At 41.4% G+C, this 22,175-nt stretch overlaps 1 protein-coding gene across 1 annotated transcript; it reads left to right on the top strand.

The window, feature by feature from the left end:
• The first annotated feature begins 6,095 nt into the window (after positions 1-6,095).
• Positions 6,096-16,670, top strand: LOC124116478 (endoglucanase E-4-like). The gene is made up of 11 exons (XM_046477825.2): positions 6,096-6,307; positions 6,971-7,190; positions 8,607-8,780; positions 9,655-9,839; positions 11,533-11,695; positions 11,925-12,036; positions 12,888-13,038; positions 14,226-14,370; positions 15,070-15,235; positions 15,852-16,042; positions 16,589-16,670. Exons 1-11 carry the CDS (start codon positions 6,125-6,127, stop codon positions 16,648-16,650), a joined length of 1,752 nt encoding a protein of 583 aa, XP_046333781.2. The 5' UTR covers positions 6,096-6,124; the 3' UTR covers positions 16,651-16,670.
• The last annotated feature ends 5,505 nt before the right edge of the window (positions 16,671-22,175 follow it).

Below are 22,175 nucleotides of genomic sequence, written 5' to 3'. Positions count from 1 at the left end.
TCAAACAGTGATCTTGTGTCCAACTGCTCTTATGTCTGAGTGCTCCTGTGGCCTAGTGCTCTTATGTCTGAGTGCTCTTGTGACCAGGTGCTCTTATGTCTGAGTGCTCTTATGACCCAGTGCTCTTGTGACCTAGTGCTCCTGTGGTCCATTGCTCTTATGTCTGCGGGCTCTTGTTGCTAAGTGCTCTAGTGATTTAGTGCTCTTGTGGCCCAGTGCTCTTGTGGCCCAGTGCTCTTGTGGCCGCTTGTGGCCAAGTGCTCTTGTAGCCTAGTGCTCTTGTGGCCCAGTGCTCCAGACTCGATTATTTACAGATCGCCGTCATATAGCTGGAATATTGCGGCGTTAAACAACAAACAAACAATACCAAAGCTATTTATGTTATATCCAGCAAAAAGTTTCTACTCAGCTTCATGTCTCTACATTAGTTGATAAGATTGCTATTCTTCCTTTTTATCGTAACACCTTATATTTAAACGAACATTAAGCTTTACCGGGGTCTTACTATTGGTGGTACATGTTTAGAAATACTTCTTTACATCTCTAGACATGGCATTCGTTCATAACTGTATCGTAATTACTTCATATAAAATGTGTACTTAGGAGATAAACCTACTGTGTTTTGAAATTTGATGTAGTCCCACTGTAGAATAGATACCTGTTTATTAAAATTTGGAACCTCGCGCTAAAGCGCTCGGTTCCAAATTATAATGAGCAGGTATCTATTCTACAGTGGGACTACATCAAATTTCAAAACACAGTAGGTTTATCTCCATTCTACCATGACGGCAACAACGCTTTGAACATGGTGCTCTCTTGCAACGCGTAATCACACAGGTGCACATGCAGGTCCGCAATCTTAGAACATTCCGAAAAGTGGTCACAGGTAGTTATATATGTGACAAATATTACTAAAGTTTAAGATTAAAAAACACCAAAGTCGTGAGTAGTTCATAATAAGTATTCAAAACACATAGTTTTTCAAACGAAGTTGACAAATAACACTCCTAACTTAATCCAAAGAGAGATGTTTTAAGTTCTATCAAACTGTTGCACACTGTTGAACACTGTGGACTTGGCTGTCGTTTCTCGGAAATTTGTGAGAGAGGTCATTTCTTGGAAATCGAACATGCCATCATTTCTATTGTAGGGGTGACGGGTAATAGAAAAAAGGTTTTAAAATGCAAAACGAATATATTTCTACAGCAAACTTTATGAATTAACATTCTAATATACACTTAATATGTCTAAGAGTTATTAGTTAGATAGCAATTACCCCCAGTAAACAATAATAACATCAAAGTAAATGCCTCTCTGTCCCGAACTTGGATGTGGCAGAACTTGACCTAAATCACGGTAATCACACCTCACAGCTGTCAATGGCTGACAATCATGTGTTTACATTAACTTGATCTAGTTAAAAGAAGCAAGATGACAACCCCGATCTATGATGTGGTTCAACATTTACCTGTAGATTTACTGGGATTGATCGAGCCTGCTGGTACATCCATATGATTACTAATGGAACTGAGTATGACTGAACAGCCGCTGTTTAGGCTGCAGACGAGACGGATATTTTGAAACGAGGAATCTGCATGGTGTGACCTGTCAATTTCAAGATTTCACGGATCCAACGCCAAAAAGTGACAGAACTTAGACATTTCTGGTCCAGAAATAGTAGGTCGTGTATAATTTCCATAATTGTGCGTGTTCTGAAATGAATTTCATCAAGTTTGATAAGCTGTCACTTCAGTTGGGACATTGTTTTCGTGGACTTTCGAAAGGGAGTGTTTTCCGATGGACTTTCAAATTCCCACCTGCCAAATTCTAACGGTGGTGGTTGACGGAGATGGCAATGGATATCGATCAGAAAAAGGTTTGTAAACACCATGTTGTCATGAATAAAATGTCTTCAAACACATTTTATTCTGTTATATTTCACTTTCATTGTCGGTTGTTTCAATAATGAAATTAACTGTTCGTGGGTTTCAGAAAAAGCTACCAAAAAAATGAACAATTATTATTTTCTCAACAAAATTTATGAGATATCACTCTTTCACTAATTTTGAATGTGTGAATCTTTTAATTATACCTCCCCACCCTGAAATGAGAACCGTCCTAAAGTGGCCCGGTTGTCACTGTATCTGCACTGCACTCTCAGTTATGGCTGCCAAAGAAATTGTTAACAGTAACAGTGCTGTTAAAGAATTGCAGGAAACCAGAAGACAACCCAGTATTGATGCACAGTGTGATGCTGTTCAACATTAACACGTTGACTATCCCTGCTGATGTGATGTTGCTTTTTCAAACAATTTTTATAATGTTATATTTTACTTTCATTGTCGGTTGTTTCAATGAGGAAATAGCTTAAATTGTACCGATTCTGGTCACCATAGAACATTTCCCTAACAGTTTCATAAACATTTCATTTGTAAGCAAAAGATATGCCTTCGTTAAATCTTTTAATGTCATCATCGAAGCAGTCAGGGTTGCGGCCTATAACGCCCCAAACAGCCGATATCAAACTACCGTATTTCCTCTATTTGACACTATACGCCGTCTATTAATTTCGCGAGAGCCCTTGACTCAGCGTGTATTAGAGACCTGTCTGGTATTTGAGACCCAGCGTGTATTAGAGGAAATATAGATATGTTTTACAGTTCATATATTGGGGTGATCGATCGGCAGCCATTTTCTGTGAATCGATATGTAGGCTATCTATGTATTCATACGCACGTTTTTTTGTGAAAAGGCTTAATATATTTGAAAGGGGTTTCTGTAGCAAATTAACCAATCAGAATCAAGCATTCATCAATGTCATGGTAGAATATTTGTTAACGCTGTCTATGGAAGGACAAGATTTAGAAATGAAATAAATGAGTTTTAAAACTTGTCGTTTCAAGCACTTAACTGAATATATCTGAGACAACCACTGTTGAAATAACATAAATCCGACAACCACCTTAGTCTTTTCAGTTTTCTTCATCTAATTTTAACATCTAATTTAAAAATGAATAATTTGCAAATAAAAGATGAACAGCTGTGACTGACTTGCCAAATATACTTTTTGTGCAAAAGAATAAATATGTATTGGAGAGGTTCAATACTTTTTACAACTGGAATAAGCGAGCGCTGTTGTAAAGTCTACATTAATTGTACTATAAGACGCAAGTAGAAAAAGAGTTATTGAACTTATTTGAGTGAGTGAGTGAGTGAGTTGGGTTTAACGCCGCTTTGAACAGTATTCCAGTTATATCGCGGCGTGTCAGCTTAATGTGGCAGGAAAGCCCGAAGTGGTGCAGGTCTCAGACGTTTACCACTACGATGAAACCCACGAGCACGGGTATGGTGCTGACAAACCTTGAAACATAATCGGGGCGAACCGGGATTCGAACCCACAATCATAGGTTTCTGGCGTGCCCAAGGGACGCAACTCTGCACAGCGAATCGTGGCGCTTTAGACGACTGGGTCACCCGTGCCCCCGAACTTATTTCAACTAGTTCTCGTGTTCATGCGCCAATATGGACGGTAGATACATTCGGAACGCTTCTGTGGGAATTCACAATCGTCATTATGTTGACTCTTTCTGATTCACACGTGCTCGTCGTGTTCCCATCGGATCGCCTCGGCTTATGCACGACACAGCAAGGAGGACGTTTCTTATGCTATTGTCTAGCAGTACTTAGTACTTTCACCCAACGCTAAAGACCATTCCGATTGAAAACCAAACTTTAGCCTTTTGTAGATGGAATATCCGCAGGTTTGGCTACATCAATACCCCTGAAGCGCTCGTAAAATCCCTATATTGTTGTCGCAGTTGATTCTGAACCGGGAATTATCTTGCCATTCTGAACGCGAATCTTAAACTGACACAAATGTATGCAAACTTAAAGAGAAATCACATAAACACAATAACATGGCTTAAGTCGATGGAAGCAGTCGAATTCATTAATTAGGTAATTAGGCCATAGACCCAAGTACATTTCATACATAAACAGGTACATATTTCTGAGATTTGTTTGTTTGTTGTTTAACACCGCACTCAGCAATATTCAAGCTATATGACGGCAGTCTGTAAAGAATCGAGCCTTGACCAGACAATACAGTGAATGAAATCATAAGCATCGATCCACGCAATTGGGATACGATGACCTGCATGAACCAAGTCAGCGAGCCTGACCACCCGATACCGTCAGTCGCCTATCACGACATAGTCGCCTTTTACAGCAAGCATGGGTTGTCACGACTTCTGGTTCAGTCATATCAGAGTTTACATGTTTTATCGTGACAGTAGCAACAGCTCGCATGTGTGACTTGTTTCATAAATATCTGTAGAATCGAGGTTATCACAGTTCACGCGAAAATCAACCAGATCAAGAACTTGCTTAAAGTAATCTGTCCGCTGACCTTGAGTCATACTGTCCTTTACTTTCTGACTGTCTGGAGTTTGTGTGATTCTTTTCGGTATTGTTAGGTAAGACGCAAGGCAATAGTTTACACATTCATCTTCGTAAATACTTTTCTTTCTCCGACAAACACTTCTGTATTCATTCCGGATATGTTGATATTTTTTCAAAATGTTCGTATTCGACGTTAATTTGAACATGTCTATAGACAAAATGTCATACGTTTAGTCATGTTGCATTATCTAAATGTCCTGACTGACAATGCAGTTTCTCGACATATTTGACATTAAGAAATGTCGCGTTGTCACTGTCGCATAGTCCAAATTTCTTCAGTGAGATTGTGACCACACCACCTATTTTTGACACTAAGAAATGTCGCGTTGTCATTGTCGCATTACCCGTTGGTGAAAACAAACATCTTCAAAACGGGACAACGAGACTTGGTTTTGTATAGATGACAACTCGACAATGTTGCGTCTTGGATTCCACAAGAAAGTCTTACAGTTTTAAAATAATATATAAGTTTAGGTAAGTTAAGCCCGAATATAGGCCAAGGCTGAAGAATGAGTTGGTTATCAGACAGGCAGCCTGTGAACAAAGCCATCTGCTGTCTAAACTTAAAGTCTATATATAATCTGGCCGACTCTATCTTGTCATTCCGGTCACTCCAAGACAGGTGAGCCAACATCACATACTGTCTGATCATTTAGTTATGTAGTGAAGAGGAAGGTATTTATACCTACCTTTAACCAGTTGTACGTTGCACTATGGTTACTGACGAATTCTTTAAACGAATGATTTCGTTTTCTTTGAAGATTTCGACAGCTTATTTTTAGCGTTTCATATGAGGGTTAGGTCGGGGTGGGGATTAGGGTTAGGGTTAGGGTTACGTTAACCCTAACCCTAACCCTCACCCTCACCCATATGAGATGTTGGAATATATTAAAACTTTCTGGTTAGTGGTACTGAGATACGTCGTTGTGAATGTCCGCATAAGTGACCTTATGTCAGAAACACTCCGAAATTCTTCCATGGCAACTCTATCGTGTGCATTACTATTTATATGTAATCAAACACATTGTGTTATATAGTAGTGTCAAACGATGTTCGATACCTAAAATGCTGGCAAAAGGAAGCATTCACTCTGTTTGATGGTGGCTAAAATAGAACACAAGAGATGGTCATTCGATGGTGATGTATTTGATGCCGGTTTCTTGTTGTGTTTTGGGGCTGACGTTTGCCGTGTTTCGGCGGCTTTAAAGTTTTGGTTAAACCCGATTTTCAAGTGTGTGCTTTCTTTTGCCCGGCAATAATGTCTTAAACTACGTGTAGTAAAAAGCTTGTTAATATTGTTTATCAAAGATGTGACATGAGATGAAAGGATGAAAAGATGTGGAAACTATCTGTCGACGCCCAGTTGACGGTACACATGTTATGCAAATCCTTCAATCGACCGAAATCTGCACGGCAGTCGCCATGTTGTTTACGAACTGGTTGTCGATTTCGTTATGCGATTTTGAAATGCTCGTCAGTTTAGACAAAATACAACTCCGAAATTCCAGCCTAGTTCGGGAAGGGTGGAAACTGGACTTTTATAGTCAGTTAACTCCCTTGCCTCGGGAGGATGTGGGAGGATGGAGAATATTGACGAACATAAATCAGAAGATGACTACACGTTTTGACGGATTGATGTCTTTCGTCACCAGGAACCTGCGCCATGTTGCCACTAATTCTTCTCCTGGTCGCTTCCGGTGCAACCGGAGATGACCAGTCTACTAAGTTTGAGTTGATGCAGCACTGGGACAACAACTTCGAGGGCAAGTTCTGCTTCAAACTGGCGACCGCCTCGGTCGGCTGGGAACTGGACATCACCTTCAACGTACCAGTGCAGGGGATTCAGGTAGAGTCTTGCATCAGGAAGACTGAACTCTACCGTCCTGAAACCTTTTTTTTCATTTTTTAAATTTTTTTATTCAGTCATATACACAGGATACATAAGCACTCGGAAAGCAATACAGCTTTATGAATACAGGTACTCATCAGGAAGACTGAACTCTACCGTCCTGAAACCTTTAAACGATTAAACCGTTAAACTGAGAAACCAATGATGTTTCAAGGAACCCACTATTTGTCACTCAGGGTGTATGTGATGTGTTTGTGTGTGTTGTTGTGGGTGACGTGAGTGAGTGGGTGAGTATGGTTTTACGCCGTTTTTAGCAATATTCCAGCAATATCACGGCGGGGGACACCAGAAATGGACTTCACACATTGTATCCATGTCGGGAATCGAACCCGGGTCTTCGGCGTGACGAGCGAACGCTTTAACCACTAGGCTACCCGACCGCCCCGTGGGTGACGTGAGATTTTGTTTGAGCCAAGTTATCATCGTATTCACGTTGTCGCTGCTTCAAGACAAAGATAATCAGGTACACAAATATATTAATTCTGTATTACCTGATCGCCATGCATCATCACCGAAATTAATTATGTATAATAATCATAAAATGTCCAATAAGGTTTCAGACGCTAGAATGTTGAACGCCGTTCTGTTCTATGCTCACAGCAATGGGACGGCGACTTCATTCACGGGTCGAATTCAGGGTGTTCCGACAAATACGCCATGGTCAACAAGGGGTCGAAGGGTATCCACGCTGCCGGGGATTCTGTATGCGTGCGCATGATGGGGAAGACATGTGGTAGTGGTGGTGCTCCCACCGGAACTGGTATCCTGAAGGATCTCTCAAATGACCACCAGACTCTGCCTAAGATCCCCCACGTAGCAGGTCGGTTCTACTGTGCCCTCACTTGTTCGCATTGCTTCGTTGTACCATTTTTTAACTGAACAATTGGCTTGCCTTTGCATGTGTTTGTAACGGTGAAACCGGTGGGGCAGGATACGCTCACCTATTCGCAAATACCTGATAACATCACAACAATGGACTTATGGCAGAGATTTTGCTTTGACTAAGGAAAGGGTGTTGTCGCTCTTTTGATTGTCGACTCTGTTTTATCTCTTTTGATAATGGAAATAATTCGTCGAATTTATTCACGGAAAAGCAGTTTTGGATATGTTACATTGTGTTTATATAGCGTCATTATTACCATACAAACCGTCTAAATCAACTGGGGGCACGGGTGGCCCAGTCGTCTAAGGCGCCGCGATTCGCTGTGCAGAGTTGCGTCCCTTGGGCACGCCAGAAACCTATGATTGTGGGTTCGAATCCCGGTTCGCCCCGATTATGTTTCTAGGTTTGTCAGCACCATACCCGTGCTCGTGGGTTTCACCGAAGTGGTAAACGTCTGAGACCTGCATCACTTCGAGCTTTCCTCCCACATTAAGCTGACACGCCGCGATATAACTGGAATACTGTTAAAAGCGGCGTTAAACCCAACTCACTCACTCACTCACTCACTCTAAATCAACTAGTATATAATTTGTTTGATGACAGTCCTACAGCTGTAACACAGAAGATGTCTTGTCATCAGTTACATATCCAACTGTTACATTACACCCTCACATTACTTTTGAAATCGAGACTGAAGGCTGATTTCCCCCTTTCTTTTATGGATTAAGTGGCAATCAATGGTTCTAGTGTTTGACATTAAAGTGTTAGCATACCTTTGTTATAGGGCAAGGCTTGCATAGTTTAACTACATGCTAAAATACATGCTGACAGACACAATGATTCACACAACTATAGTGATTAGGCAGTTTAAGTTTTATATTTTGTTTGCGAAATTCCATGTTCAAAATATGGTCGAAATAAAAATATATATAAAATCGCAAAACAATATTTGTTTAATAAAGTGTTCACTAAGTAGCATAGTTATCAAAGCAAACACTCCAGAACCAGTAAACAACAGTGACCTCTCATTTAAACAACCAAATACTCTCATTCATACAACCAAATACTCTCATTCATACAACCATGTACTCTCATTCATACAACCATGTACTCTCATTTACTCTCTTTTATACAATCATGTACACACATATATACAAGTTACGTTACGAGCCTAAACAATAGTCCTATGCCAGGGATACTGGTCTTAACAAACTGAGCAGGAATATCAATGACAATCCTGATAATATCAATGTTGGTCCACATTTCCCTCATTTATGGCCGGTTTATCCGTAAAGCAAATAATTAAAACAAATCCAAATGTCCCATGACACAGTGATATCGTGCTGCTTGCAGGTGCACAAAGCACCAAGTACAACTACGCAGAGGTTTTGATGAAGTCCATCCTGTTCTACGAAGCGCAGCGATCCGGTAAACTTCCGGCAAGTAACCGCATCCCATGGAGAGCTGACTCCGCCCTTGGTGACAAGGGGGCCAGTGGGGAGTATCTCACTGGCGGCTGGTATGACGGTGAGTGGTATTATGTATTCCCGATGTGAGGAGACAGACTTATTGAAACGATACAGATCAGTGTAATAATGCTTGTACTATTTCATTGTTTACATTCGCTTGTAATAGTTTGGAGTTGTGCACGGTCCGCTGACATAACACCGGACGAAATGTATTGTTTTACGTTCGTGTAAGTTCTTGTAAATCAAGTCATGAGATAATTGTAATAATGCCTCTGGATCCGTATGCACTCGATTTCATTCTCAGCTTCCTGTAGAGTATACAACTGAAACTGCATTTTCCCATGAATTTGAAAAATACTCGTTCTGACTGATCAATCAAAGATTTCAAATCACAACAGCCACTTCTGTTGAAACAGCTGATTTGGCGACCACACCATTGTGTAAACTAATATTTACTCATCATGGAAATTATCGGTAGTATGTGTGGCAAACCATTTTGTAAAACAAATCGACCAAGAGGGCGTATTTCAAGTTGTGGGGACAACAGATAACTTAAAATTAAAATTTGGCGCTTGTCCACATCGTTTGAGTCAAAATGAGAGGTGTTACGTAAATGACACATTGTGTAAAACTAAAACATGTAAGCCTTTAAAATTGTTCTAGCAGTGAGCCCAAGTCCTTTTGTGCTGGAAACACCTGTCATTTAATGTCACATAAAGTACACCAGAACAATGTGTGAGCCTTTCAGTGTCATACTTTGGTTTAAGGCTATTATCAGTGTTTTGATTGTAGAGCTAGGTTACCTGTAGGTTTAACCCGTGCTTAATTTAACTTTTTAAAGCTGTACGTTCGGTTCCAAACTGAATTCTGATTAGGTTTACAGGAAATTACAGCTCTTTGTTGAAATGACTGTGCTTTTACTAACATCGCAGCTGGAGATAACGTTAAGTTCAACTTCCCGATGGCGTGGAGTACGACGGTGTTGACGTGGGGGCTGTTGATGTATAAGGATGCCTATGTCAAGTCTGGTCAGCTCGACTGGATGTACCAAAGCATCAAGTGGCCTCTGGACTACTTCATCAAGTGCCACACCAAACCCAACGAGCTGTATGTCCAGGTGAGTGATGCGGCCGTCGGCAGTATTCATGAGCACCGCTTCACACAGCGCTCCTAGTTATAAACCCTTTGAAAGCCGTGGGGAATCTAGGGCAGAAAATACCCTCAGTATCCCATTCTTGTCATAAGAGCCGTTGAAGGTCATAGGAATCTAGGGCAGAGTAGACCCTCTGTATCCCATTCTTGTCATAAAAGCCGTTGAAGATCATGGGAATCTAGGGCAGAGTAGACCCTCGATATCCCATTCTTGTCGTAAGAGCCGTTGAAGTCATGGGAATCTAGGGCAGAATAGACCCTCAGTATCCCATTCTTGTAAGAGCCATTGAAGTCATGGGAATCTAGGGCAGAATAGACGCTCAGTATCCCATTCTTGTAAGAGCCATTGAAGGTCATGGAACTCAAGGGCAGAATAGACCCTCAGTATTCCATCTTGTTGTAAGATCCGTTGAAGATCATGGCATTCTAGGGCAGAATAGACCCTCAGTATCCCATTCTTGTAAGAGCCATTGAAGGTCATGGGAATCTAGGGCAGAATAGACCCTCAGTATCCCATTCTTGTCATAAGAGCCATGGAAGGTCATAGGAATCTAGGGCAGAATAGACCCTCAGTATCCCATTCTTGTAAGAGCCATTGAAGGTCATGGAACTCAAGGGCAGAATAGACCCTCAGTATCCCATCTTGTTGTAAGATCCGTTGAAGATCATGGGATTCTAGCGCAGAATAGACCCTCAGTATCCCATCTTGTTGTAAGATCCGTTGAAGATCATGGGATTCTAGGGCAGAATAGACCCTCAGTATCCCATTCTTGTCAAAAGAGCCATTGAAGGTCATAGGAATCTAGGGCAGAATAGACGCTCAGTATCCCATTCTTGTCATAAGAGCCATTGAAGGTCATGGGAATCTAGGGCAGAATAGACCCTCAGTATCCCATTCTTGTAAGAGCCGTTGAAGGTCATGGGAATCTAGGGCAGAATAGACCCTCAGTATCCCATCTTGTTGTAAGATCCGTTGAAGATCATGGGATTCTAGGGCAGAATAGACCCTCAGTATCCCATTCTTGTCATAAGAGCCATTGAAGGTCATAGGAATCTAGGGCAGAATAGACGCTCAGTATCCCATTCTTGTCGTAAGAGCCATTGAAGGTCATGGGAATCTAGGGCAGAATAGACCCTCAGTATCCCATTCTTGTAAGAGCCGTTGAAGGTCATGGGAATCTAGGGCAGAATAGACCCTCAGTCTCCCATTCTTGTAAGAGCCATTGAAGGTCATGGGAATCTAGGGCAGAATAGACCCTCAGTATCCCATTCTTGTTGTAAGAGCCGAGTGATCAGGATCGGGTCACAATGTGTGAGTTTCTGGTTTGTTGGTTCATATTCGATTATAAGCAGGCAGCAGTGACGTGACTGTGATGTTAAGAGACTGACCATTTGATATCCGGGTGCTTTGGTGGTGGGGATGGTGGGGGTCGTGATTCTGGGATTTGCGTGAAACATCATCCGTGCCCCCCTCGCCCTCCGCCCCCTCCCCATTCCTCCACCCCCAGTAATGGCTATGTTTTTCCACGAATATATGAACTTTAATCAATATGATACATGTCTACATGACCATCTGAAACACATATCAATTTACAATATGATTATGTACGCGCATGTCTTGTGCGCACATGGATAATAGTGACATGTATTTCCGCTAGGTTGGCGATGGCGGTATTGACCACGGCTCTTGGACCAGCCCAGAGCGCATGACCGGAAAGAGACCCTCCTTCAAAATCAGCGCTTCTTGTCCCGGATCTGACATTGCCATGGAAACCGCTGCTGCAATGGCTGCTGGTTCCATTGCCTTCAAGCAGAAAGGAGGTTGGGACATAACTATGTAATGCTGGTTCAAATTTGACAGGAAGTGTACATTTGTTGATTGAAGAAGGACAAGACAAATCTAAGTCTAAGTGATAACTATCTAAAAACGGCACAGGTGTGTCTTCTACGAACTCATCGTTTGTTAGCTCTATTACATCTTGTATATACAGCGGTTTTAGTAAACTATGGATCAGAGTTTTTCTGGATAGTGAATGTTTCTGTTTTTAAGATACTGCATATGCCAGCACACTCCTGACCCATGCGAAGCAGCTGTTTGAGTTTGGAAAGGCCTACCCTGGTAAATACAGCGACTGCGTCAGCGCCGCGGCTGCATATTACAAGTAGGTGACAGCGTCATGGTCAGGCTGATCATACAGGAATAACTCATCTCAAGGGGGCCGTTGTACAAAGCGATCTTAGCGCTAAGGTGATCTTAACGCCCATACCCTAACATAGGCTTACGACAGTCGTAGCGCTAAGGTGATCGTAACGCCCATACCTTAACATAGGCTTACGGCAGTCGTAGCGCTAAGGTGATCGTAACGCCCATACCTTAACATAGGTTTACGACAGTCGTAGCGCTAAGGTGATCGTAACGCCCATACCTTAACATAGGCTTACGACAGTCGTAGCGCTAAGGTGATCGTAACGCCCACACCTTAAAATAGGCTTACGACAGTCGTAGCGCTAAGGTTGTTTTGTACAACGTCACCCTGGCCTTTAGAAAATGGGGGTTTGGGGAGAGGGCTACAAATCAAAGGAAACCAGACATGGATGGCGGTGATACTGTTGAAATAGTGTGTATTGGGGCCCATGCCGATGTGTGATATCAAAATGAGTTTATGTTTAACGTAGCATCGGCAATATGGTAGTGTTAGAACCAAATGACCCCCCCCCCCCCCCCCCCCCCTCGCCATCGTTGTGTACATATCCCTTGGACGCTTTATGGAACAAAGAAATTCCGTGTTGATTCCGGGAAAGAACAGTTACAACATAGTCACCGAAGGACATTTTCGGGCACTGGTTTGTCTGGTCCAAAGTCGAACATATTGCTGTCTTGGTTTTGCTGATCTATTGCTGACTGCGGCGTTAAACAACACTCGCTCATTTACTAACCTGTATTTTAATGTCCACACAACTCGGTTCTATTCGTGACTAAGGTAGAAAGTCACTCACTTTACTTCTATGCCAGGTCCCAGGACGACGAGGACGAGTTCAGCTGGGGAGGGATGTGGCTGTACAAGGCTACTGGAGATCAGACCTACCTGGACTTCGCTGAGAAACACTTCGTGAACAAAACCGCCTGGGGGTTCTCCTGGGATGAAAAGATCGGCGGTGCTAATGTAAGTGGGAGACATCTGAATTAAGAAAACCGCCACATGTGTCGTATGTTGATGAATGAGTATGGTTTTACGCCGCTTTTATCAATATTCCAGCAATATCACGGCGGGGGACACCAGAAATGGGCTTCACACATTGTACCCATGTCTGGTTTTCGGCGTGACGAGCGAACGCTTTAACCACAAGGCTAACCGATCGCCCCCCACGAATCTTAGACAGCTGAGACTTTGTGTGAACGCTATAGACTAAGTAGCTTCAAGTTCTACGATGATTTCAAAGAGCGTAATACAAGTCTTGCTCAAAAGTTGTTTGATTAGGGTCAATGAATTTGCGTGAAGAAAGTTTGTTTAGTATTGTAGCAAAGTTGTTCGCTAGTTCACATTATGTTAAATATTACATAATAAGAAACATTATTGAAATGTGTCTGTCTTTGTTGTAATTACTGTTGACTACAGGGGGCACGGGCGGCCCAGTCGTCTAAGGCCCCGCGATTCGCTGTGCAGAGTTGCATCCCTTTGGCACGCCAGAAACCTATGATAGTGGGTCGGAATGTGATTTCTAAACACGGGGTATTCCGAACGATAGTTACGGGCTTAACGACTGAATCCATACAATCTAGAACATCTATCAGCCATTCCAGAATGTTCTTTTGTTCAGATTTCAAATTTCTAGTCGAGAATTTGTCAAAATATGTTTCGAAGCGTAGTCGCCAATTTGAAATTAGTGCCGTAAAGCACGAGAAAGCTGCCTTCTGATTGGCTAATGTCGACTTGTCAGTCGTTCCATTTGTCGGTCAAAGTTTGCGCAAGGTGGGTCTGACGTGACCCGTAATGAGTGTTCTCAGATCTTTGTTTAGCGGTAGCGAGAACCAAGATCTGATTTCAATGAGATTGAATCCCGGTTCGCCCCTGATTATGTTTCTAGGTTTGTCAGCACCATACCCGTGTTCGTGGGTTTCACCGAAGTGATAAACGTCAGAGACCTGCATCACTTCGGGCTTTCCTCCCACATTAAGCTGACACGCCGTGATGTAACTGGAATACTGTTAAAAGCGGCGTAAAACCCAACTCACTCACTCACTGTTGACTACAAATCCGAGTGACCTACAGTACACAGGAACCTTTTTCGGTATCACATTACATAAAAGCTATTACAAATATTTTGTCATCGGCTTATTTATATTTTTCAGATGCTTTTGTACATTGAAACAAAGAAGGACATCTACAAGAAGACAATTGTGGGAACTTTCCAGGATTGGTTCCCCGGTGGTAGCGTCACATACTCCCCTAAATGTCTGGCCTTCAGGTTACAGTGGGGCGCCCTCAGATACGCCTGTAAGTGGGACGCCCCTTCCGCTGGGGGTTATCCTTGGAGGAGGAGTGAATGAGCGAGTTTGGTTTCAACGGTGCTTTGAAAACTATCAGCTTTGTATCACGGCGTGTGATTTTTATGTGTAAAAAACCCATTGCCGGTCGTAGACGTTTGATTTTACTAACAAAACATGGATTTCCCATAAAACGAAGTTTGAAGACGCGAACAGCAGGTTCTGACACAACTAAGGGAAAGAACTCTGCATTGCAGCTCTTTGACACCACTGAGTTACCCGTACCAACACAATTTGTGGGACATAATATCCTCCAAACTCCATTATCAGAGCGAGTCTGGGATTCGAACCCAAGACTGTGTTTCCGCAAGAACCCTTGGAGAGGAATGGCAATAATTCCCTGCGGGAGTTATCAACGTATCATGTTCTTAGTTGTTCAAATTACGAACGTTTACCATTGGCAACTAAATTAGTATCTTGTATTGTGGTATATTAATCATAAACCGTTGAAATAAGATCAATTGTTCATCATCAAGGTCTTTCCGATACCTACCATTATATACCAATACATACCGATACCTACCGATACCTACCGGTACTTACCGATACTTACCGATACTTACCGATTCATACCGATACCTACCGATACTTACCGACACGTTTCGAGTTGTCCGTTCTGGACACTAACAAAGTTTTCTTTCCCTGACAGCCAACACGGCTCTTCTGGCGCTTGTCGCTGCTGACGCCGGCATCGACCCTGTAAATAACCGAAAGTGGGCCATGTCTCAGATCAACTACGCCCTCGGTGACGCCGGGCGCAGCTACGTCATCGGCTTCGGCACCAACCCACCACGACGTCCCCACCACCGAGCAGCGTGAGTTTGATACATCAAAAACGAAATATCCACCTCCATACTATTGTGAAACACCCTCAAATGTACGGCACGAAACAAAGTATATATCACCACAAATATTCATGAGCAAAATATGATAAAAAATAATCGAATATATGGCGATTGATCCATCGTTTTTGATCCAAATGTTTTTTTTGTTTTTTTAATGTGTTATTGAACGTCATATTCCTTAAAATATATTGCGTCAAAACAGTGATTTATTAACAAGTTCTTACGCTTTCATAAGATAAGAGGAATGCTGGAATACTAGAATACTGGAATACTGGAATACTGGAATTAAAACAGTGCCAATGAGGGTCCAAAATAAGGAAGTTTCACAGTTTATATGCAGGGTTGCGTCCCTTAACTCGCCAGGATCCGCTGGTCATGGGTTCGATACCTAGATTCTTCCCGATTTGATCCTGTGTTTGAAGGGACCATACTCCTGGTATGGATTTCACCAAAATGGTAAACGTATTCGGCATGCGTTACTTTGGGCCTTCGTCATAACGTTCACATACAGTTTACATCTTGTGATACAACATACTGTTCGATGCGGCGTTAAACCCAACTTACTCACTCACTCGAATCTCCCCAGGTCGTGCCCCAGCCTGCCTGCCCCGTGTGGGTGGGACGAACAGCAGATGAAGGTGCCCGACCCCCACACCCTGTACGGCGCCATGGTAGGCGGCCCTGGTAAGAGCGACGGCTACGTCGACGACAGGGGCGACTACGTCAAGAATGAGGTGGCGTGTGACTACAACGCTGGATTCCAGTCCGCCGTTGCAGGTAAAAATAAAAAACCAAAACAAGAGTCATTCTCATTTCTGAATTAGCCTGAGACCAGCCAAAATATATTTCACGACATATTATTACATATATGTATTTGGTTTTCGCCTCACGACTTGACAAGTATCCCATTTGTACATTACTCAACGTGTTCTTTTATTCCATCAACTGTAAGGTTATGGAACACTATTCCTGCAGCAGGTAGAAATTGTACATCTACATCCCAATTCGCATCATACATACAGAAAGAGCACTGTATTGTACCTCCATATTTTTCCTATGGTGTTAGGTTTATCATACTCGATTAAGATACATGAAAAGCCAGTTAAATTATGATTTATACAGAATAGAGATAAATTGTCAATGTGGTAATCCATGTCAAAACTGATTTCATTATATATTAGAGTGTCCATTGTATGTCCACAGTTGGAATGTTGCTGAGTACGGCGTTAAACAACAAACACACAAACAAACAAAAAGTAAGGATCTTAAAGTTACTGGTCATGATTCCTTACACACATAACCTGACTTTGTTTCCTTTTTCAGGTTTGGAACATCTTGCCATAGCCAAGGAACTGCCGTCAACATACAAGGATGTGTGCCCATAGGAATAAATGTATATAATTGACGCAATCTTGTTCATGTATTTCTGTAGACATCGTTCCACCAAGATGTTGCATTACATGCAGGACATTCACCGTGTACATTTGGCGATGATGAAACTTAAACAATATCTATTGTTTAGGCGAATACATGCAGAGATGCCGTTCAAGTCTTTCAAAAGGCCTTGAATGAGTGAACAGTATTCAATAAATTCGTATCAGCTTGATATGGGAGGAGTGAGTGAGTGAGTGAGTTTGTTGTTCAACGCCGCACTCAGCAATATTCCAGCTATAGACGGCGGTTTGTTAATCATCGAGTCTGTATCAGACTCTGCATTGGTTTGTATGGGTGAGTTACCTATCCTACACCGCAATTTCCCTTTTTTAAATTTTTTTACAAGTGGAAACTTTCCATTTTATCAGAAATGATTAGAAAATGCTGAAAAGATCACAGATGAACCGACGTCCTGCAATATGACGTACATTCCACAGTCGGACACATGCATACATACACTACCACAAACAACCAATCATTGTGCACGTTCGGACTAAATGCTGGTGCATTTTCTCTCTGAGGTGTCCTTTATAAAGGTGGATGCCAGGCACCGGTTCAATATTCACACTTGAGGGTCTACAGTTGAAGTCAATAATGTCTAGACTGCCGCTCTTGCAATGTTGCAGACCGGTTACTTTACAGTTAGTCAGTGTGGCTTTACGCCGCTTTCAGCAATATTCCAGCAATATCACGGCGAGGGACACCAAAAATGGGCTTCACGCATTGTACCCATGTGGGGAATAGAACCCGGGCCTTCGGCGTGACGAGCGAACGCTTTAACTACCAGACTACCCGACCGCCCCTAGTAACATCACAACTGTGCCAGACTTTTAGGATGTCATCTAACCACCTACACAACGTCTAGAGTTACAACACCTGCACATGATCGCTGTGTAAGGGTCACTTATCTCAGGAACAGAAGGCAAGGTGTAGATCAGAGGCCACGGCGAGCTGTATCAGCAGACGCCATTCAACGACGGCTCCATGCTGCATATATCCACTGTCGACCAATTTTGACACAACACCGTCAGCGACGTTTACAGTTTACGTTATGAACGTGACGCTGATTGCTGTCGTTCAATTGTTACGTATCGATTCCCATATTGAAACACTATGTTAACCCAGATGTTTGTACATAAGAGAACTTAGTGTGAAACGAACAACCAACCAACAAACAAGTGGTATACAATCAACAAATGTATTACAAAAAATATTTGTACAAATCAGAAACAAAGGTTTACAAATCAATACAAATTACTACACAGAAATTACTATGGAGTACACACCAGAGAGGTAGTACAGTATTCCATGGCAATATACAATGTGATGGCAGTGGACAGTATCAAATAAATACTTTCAGTGGTGAAAGCAAATTCGTGAGAGACGAAATGTGTGAGAGACGAAATGCGTGAGAGATGAAATGTGTGAGAGATGAAATGTGTGAGAGATGAAATGTGTGAGAGATGAAATGTGTGAGAGATACCTAAACACGCTCTAGTCCCACTATATATACAGCCAAACACTGGAAGTTTCTATACCGTGGTCTCACCAATCTAGAACAGCACTAGAACATTACAGAACTTTTCATATGTTTTTATAACATACTATGTGGTTTACACACCACATTAGCATCTAAATATAGTTACTTCCTGACGACCGATCGTACAGATTGGGTGGTGGAAGTGGGAAGGTTTGGGAAGCGTTCAGCTACAACAATATGTCCCTAGATCCCTTAAGTCCCCATAGGTTCTCAGACATCCTCAGGTCCTATATAAGGATTCGTTCCCAATGACAAAGCCTCAGATAACAATTATATGTAAGCATCACTACATTAACTGTTTGAGCAAAGAACTTGGTATAAATGACATATGAAATAATGCCACGTAGAAGGCCAGTATGTTAACTGAAGAAGACATCTGCCAAAACCATGCATCAGTACTAACGACTTTGGTTTGACTCTAGAACCGGAAGACATAAGCTCAATAAAACTCCGTACAAAGAGAGATATGTTGCTAGGCCAGCAAATGTACCACCAAATCCCTGTCTCAAATATTAACCATAATCCTGATAACATTCAAGGAAGATCTTCTATGTATTCAGAGGAAGTATTTGAGAAATGTTCAATTTTGTCAACACATTTGATTTTTCATCTAAGTTCACCACTATTCCACATGACAAACAATCATTCCTTGATTTAGGGACTTTTGTTACAAAACGAGGTGACCATAGATATAGTAGATATCTATTGTCAGAGGTTCAGGGCAATTTGTCAGAAATGAAGCAAATGTCATCTGAAGTTTACTGAGAGCCGCTTGGCAGGATAAGGGTGAAAGTGTTGGCACGCCATGCCGAAAACCCGGGTTCGATTCCCCTTTAATGAACGTGTTCCCTTGTGTCATTGCGAAACGATAGTATTGCTAAAGGTTCTACTACACCAAATCAAAACCAGTTGGGACAGTGCGGTTTTCGTAGCCTTCAGTGCCAATCGAAAGATATCTGCAGGCTGTGATTGGAGGATATTCTGTAAGATTTTTATGTCTTTCAAATGTACATCCATCCAGTTATTAAAACTGACCATGTTTTTCTATATTTAGTACTGTCTTTTTCAACATGATGACTTATGCTGAATGTGACCACAGCTATTTTCAAGTAGGTGACATTTGGTGCGAAACTGGGGGTGGTGTGTTTAGCTTCCGGTACTCGGAAAAGGAGCTGGCTAAGCTAGTCATTTTTTATTTTTTATTGCTGCTCTAAGGCCAAACTGTGCACACACGTACAGGTAGTAGCTGTTGAATGCTTAGTTATTTAAAAAAAAATTATAACGTTACTATAGAAGTCTATGGGAAAACATTTGGTTGTGTGTAACCTGTAAGCAGCGTAAAATCACACGCATTCGCTCTTTGTGATTAAATCGAATGTTGTCAAATATGGAAATGTTTAATCACCCGGTTCAGATATGTGATTATACCAGATGTCTTTTTAGATAATTTTGTCTATGTCTCTAGAATTACCACTTGACTGTACTGGAAACTGGACGGAGGTCCTGGAATAGCCCATAAACTACATAACCTTTGCAAACCGCTAGCCCACGTGACACTCTTAAGCGAAACATGGGACATTTGTTACCAAACGTGACCATAGATACAGTTACATGTCTATCTTCAGAGGTTTGTCAAAAATGAAAGCAAATGTCATCTGAACTTACTGAGAAAATAGTATGTGAAAACCTTGGACTTCCTCATTGGTTACATCTGTGTAAATATGGGCGTAAGACACTTGGGTAAGAAGACGGCATCCCCACTGCCACCAACGTTAACTGTGCGTCCCATCTGGCTGAACTGTTTCTTCATGCATATGCATAGTTGGTTGGTTTGTTGTTTAACGCCGCACTCAGCAATATTCCAGCTATATGACGGCGGTCTGTAAATATTCGAGTCTTCACCAGACAATCCAGTGATTGACATCATGAGCATCGATCCACGCCATTGGGATCGATGACATGCATCCACCAAGTCAGCGAGCCTGACACTCGATCCCGTTTGTCGCCTGTTGTGACAAGCATAGTCGCCTTTTACAGCAAGCATGGGTTGCTGAAGACCTATTCTACCCGGATCTTCACGGGTCTCATGCATATGAATAAGATTGGCAAAGTCAACTGAATCATCAAGTTTATCAATGCTTTAATATCGTTCAGTAACCATCCAATAAATAATCCCTTCCACTGATTTATTGTCAACACATGTCAAGTTGATTCACACAACAAAACTCGGTTGCTTTATATTGATTCATAAACACATACTCGTGATACGATAGGAATCGCACCATCGAGTCTGCATTTAGTGTATTTCTTGTGGCTATGGAGAGAGTTTTGTCGCTTTTTAATTACATTTATCCACGAGTGTTGATTTGTTCTTTGTCAAAAGGGTTAGGGTGGGATCATATATTTTATTCAATATCATCCAAAATCATTCAGTACAAAAACAATGTGAAATATTGTTTTGAATGTCTTTAATGTCTTTAATGTATAAAATGATAAATTGGTTAACATTTCCATCTGTTTGGAAATGCCGAAGATATATTAAGGTGACATTCCCTTAATACGTCTTCGTGAAAAGTGCTGTTAAATTGTAACGCTACCTTGCTGAGACGTCACAGTTGGCCTTGTACTCAATCAAATACTGACTAACCTAAGAGTTCGGTATGCTTGCAATAACTTGAATAATGGATTTTACTATAATCGTAATAAAACATTTGTGTTACATTTTTGAACATTTAAAACACAAGCTATCAACTTTGTCAATCGACCAATGGTGATATATCGTCGGGGATATCGTTTGATAGGTGATAAATGATATATACAAGTTAATGTGACCTATTTCTTCAGAAATAAATATCCTTAAAAAAGTCCAAAATAATTTGAACTGGTAGTACGGTTTTACCAGTATTGATCCAAACCTTGAACATTGCATAACATATTTATTAGCTATTTTACTAAGCGATACCAAATAAAGGCAACACAATCTATTTCCATTATCATAAGAAATGTCCACTGAAAGCAAAGTTAATTGTACGATTCCGACGCTATCCTAAGGTTGTGTGTATGAATCATTGTCATATAGCGATGATACCAGATGTTCGCGAAAAAGTGAGCGCATCCTGCTCAACCGGGGACATCCGTTACAAATACATGCAAGGGCAAGTTAATTATTCACCGGAAAAAAGGGAATATAAGGCACTTTGTCACTGATACCTCAAATTTGGAAATGTCCTCCACAGGACTACTATAAATCATGTTTGAAAACTTTACCAAGGCCTTGAATGTTGTAACTCACATCACGTTTGAGCAAGAGTTGCATGACGCTCTCTTAGATCTTCGTGGAAAATATATGCTGGGTTGTATCTAAAGAGTTGTGACGTGTAGACAACATAGCTAAAGGTGCTGGATTAGTACTCGACATAAAGTGGGTCTTGTGTAGCCACTCATGTCACTCTGAATCTTTATACATAGATCTATACACTGCTATCGTGCATCGATATATCATACATGAAATATATCACGAAACAGCGTTGTGAAAAGTCGTCATGCATTGATGATATTATAACACAGCGTTTGAAAATTACGATCACGTGCACAAAGAGTATTACGCCATCCTACATGGATGATCTCACAACAAAGAGTTATAAAAATAAAGTTTTCGTAAACACATATCACTAGCATATGTGTTATGTAAACACAGTTTATGTACAGGGAAATAATCTCTGATTCGAATCCACAATACTAAGATCCTGTCAGGAGTAAGGGAAGTAACTCTATATACACCGACACCGACATGGCAGATGAGTAAGAAATATTTCAGTTAATTTGTCACTTTTGCAATATGTCATGAATATATTTTGAAATCGTTATCAATAATTCAAAATACGACTATGCTACTTTGGTAAATAATTCTGGTGGAATTTATATGCATCAATAGAT

This window comes from Haliotis rufescens, unplaced genomic scaffold (assembly GCF_023055435.1).
Source record: "Haliotis rufescens isolate VD_foot unplaced genomic scaffold, xgHalRufe1.0.p SCAF_42, whole genome shotgun sequence".
Taxonomy (NCBI): Eukaryota; Metazoa; Mollusca; class Gastropoda; order Lepetellida; family Haliotidae; genus Haliotis; species Haliotis rufescens.
Note: the sequence above shows the minus strand (reverse complement) of the source record. Positions and strands in the feature narration are given on the sequence as shown.

Bases quoted from the DNA above. Each gene is read 5' to 3' on its own strand.
- LOC124116478 (XM_046477825.2), top strand. From the start codon at position 6,125: ATGTTGCCACTAATTCTTCTCCTGGTCGCTTCCGGTGCAACCGGAGAT. The intron at 7,191-8,606 runs GTCGGTTCTACT...TGCTGCTTGCAG, and splicing joins TAAGATCCCCCACGTAGCAG to GTGCACAAAGCACCAAGTAC. The intron at 16,043-16,588 runs GTAAAAATAAAA...TTCCTTTTTCAG, and splicing joins ATTCCAGTCCGCCGTTGCAG to GTTTGGAACATCTTGCCATA.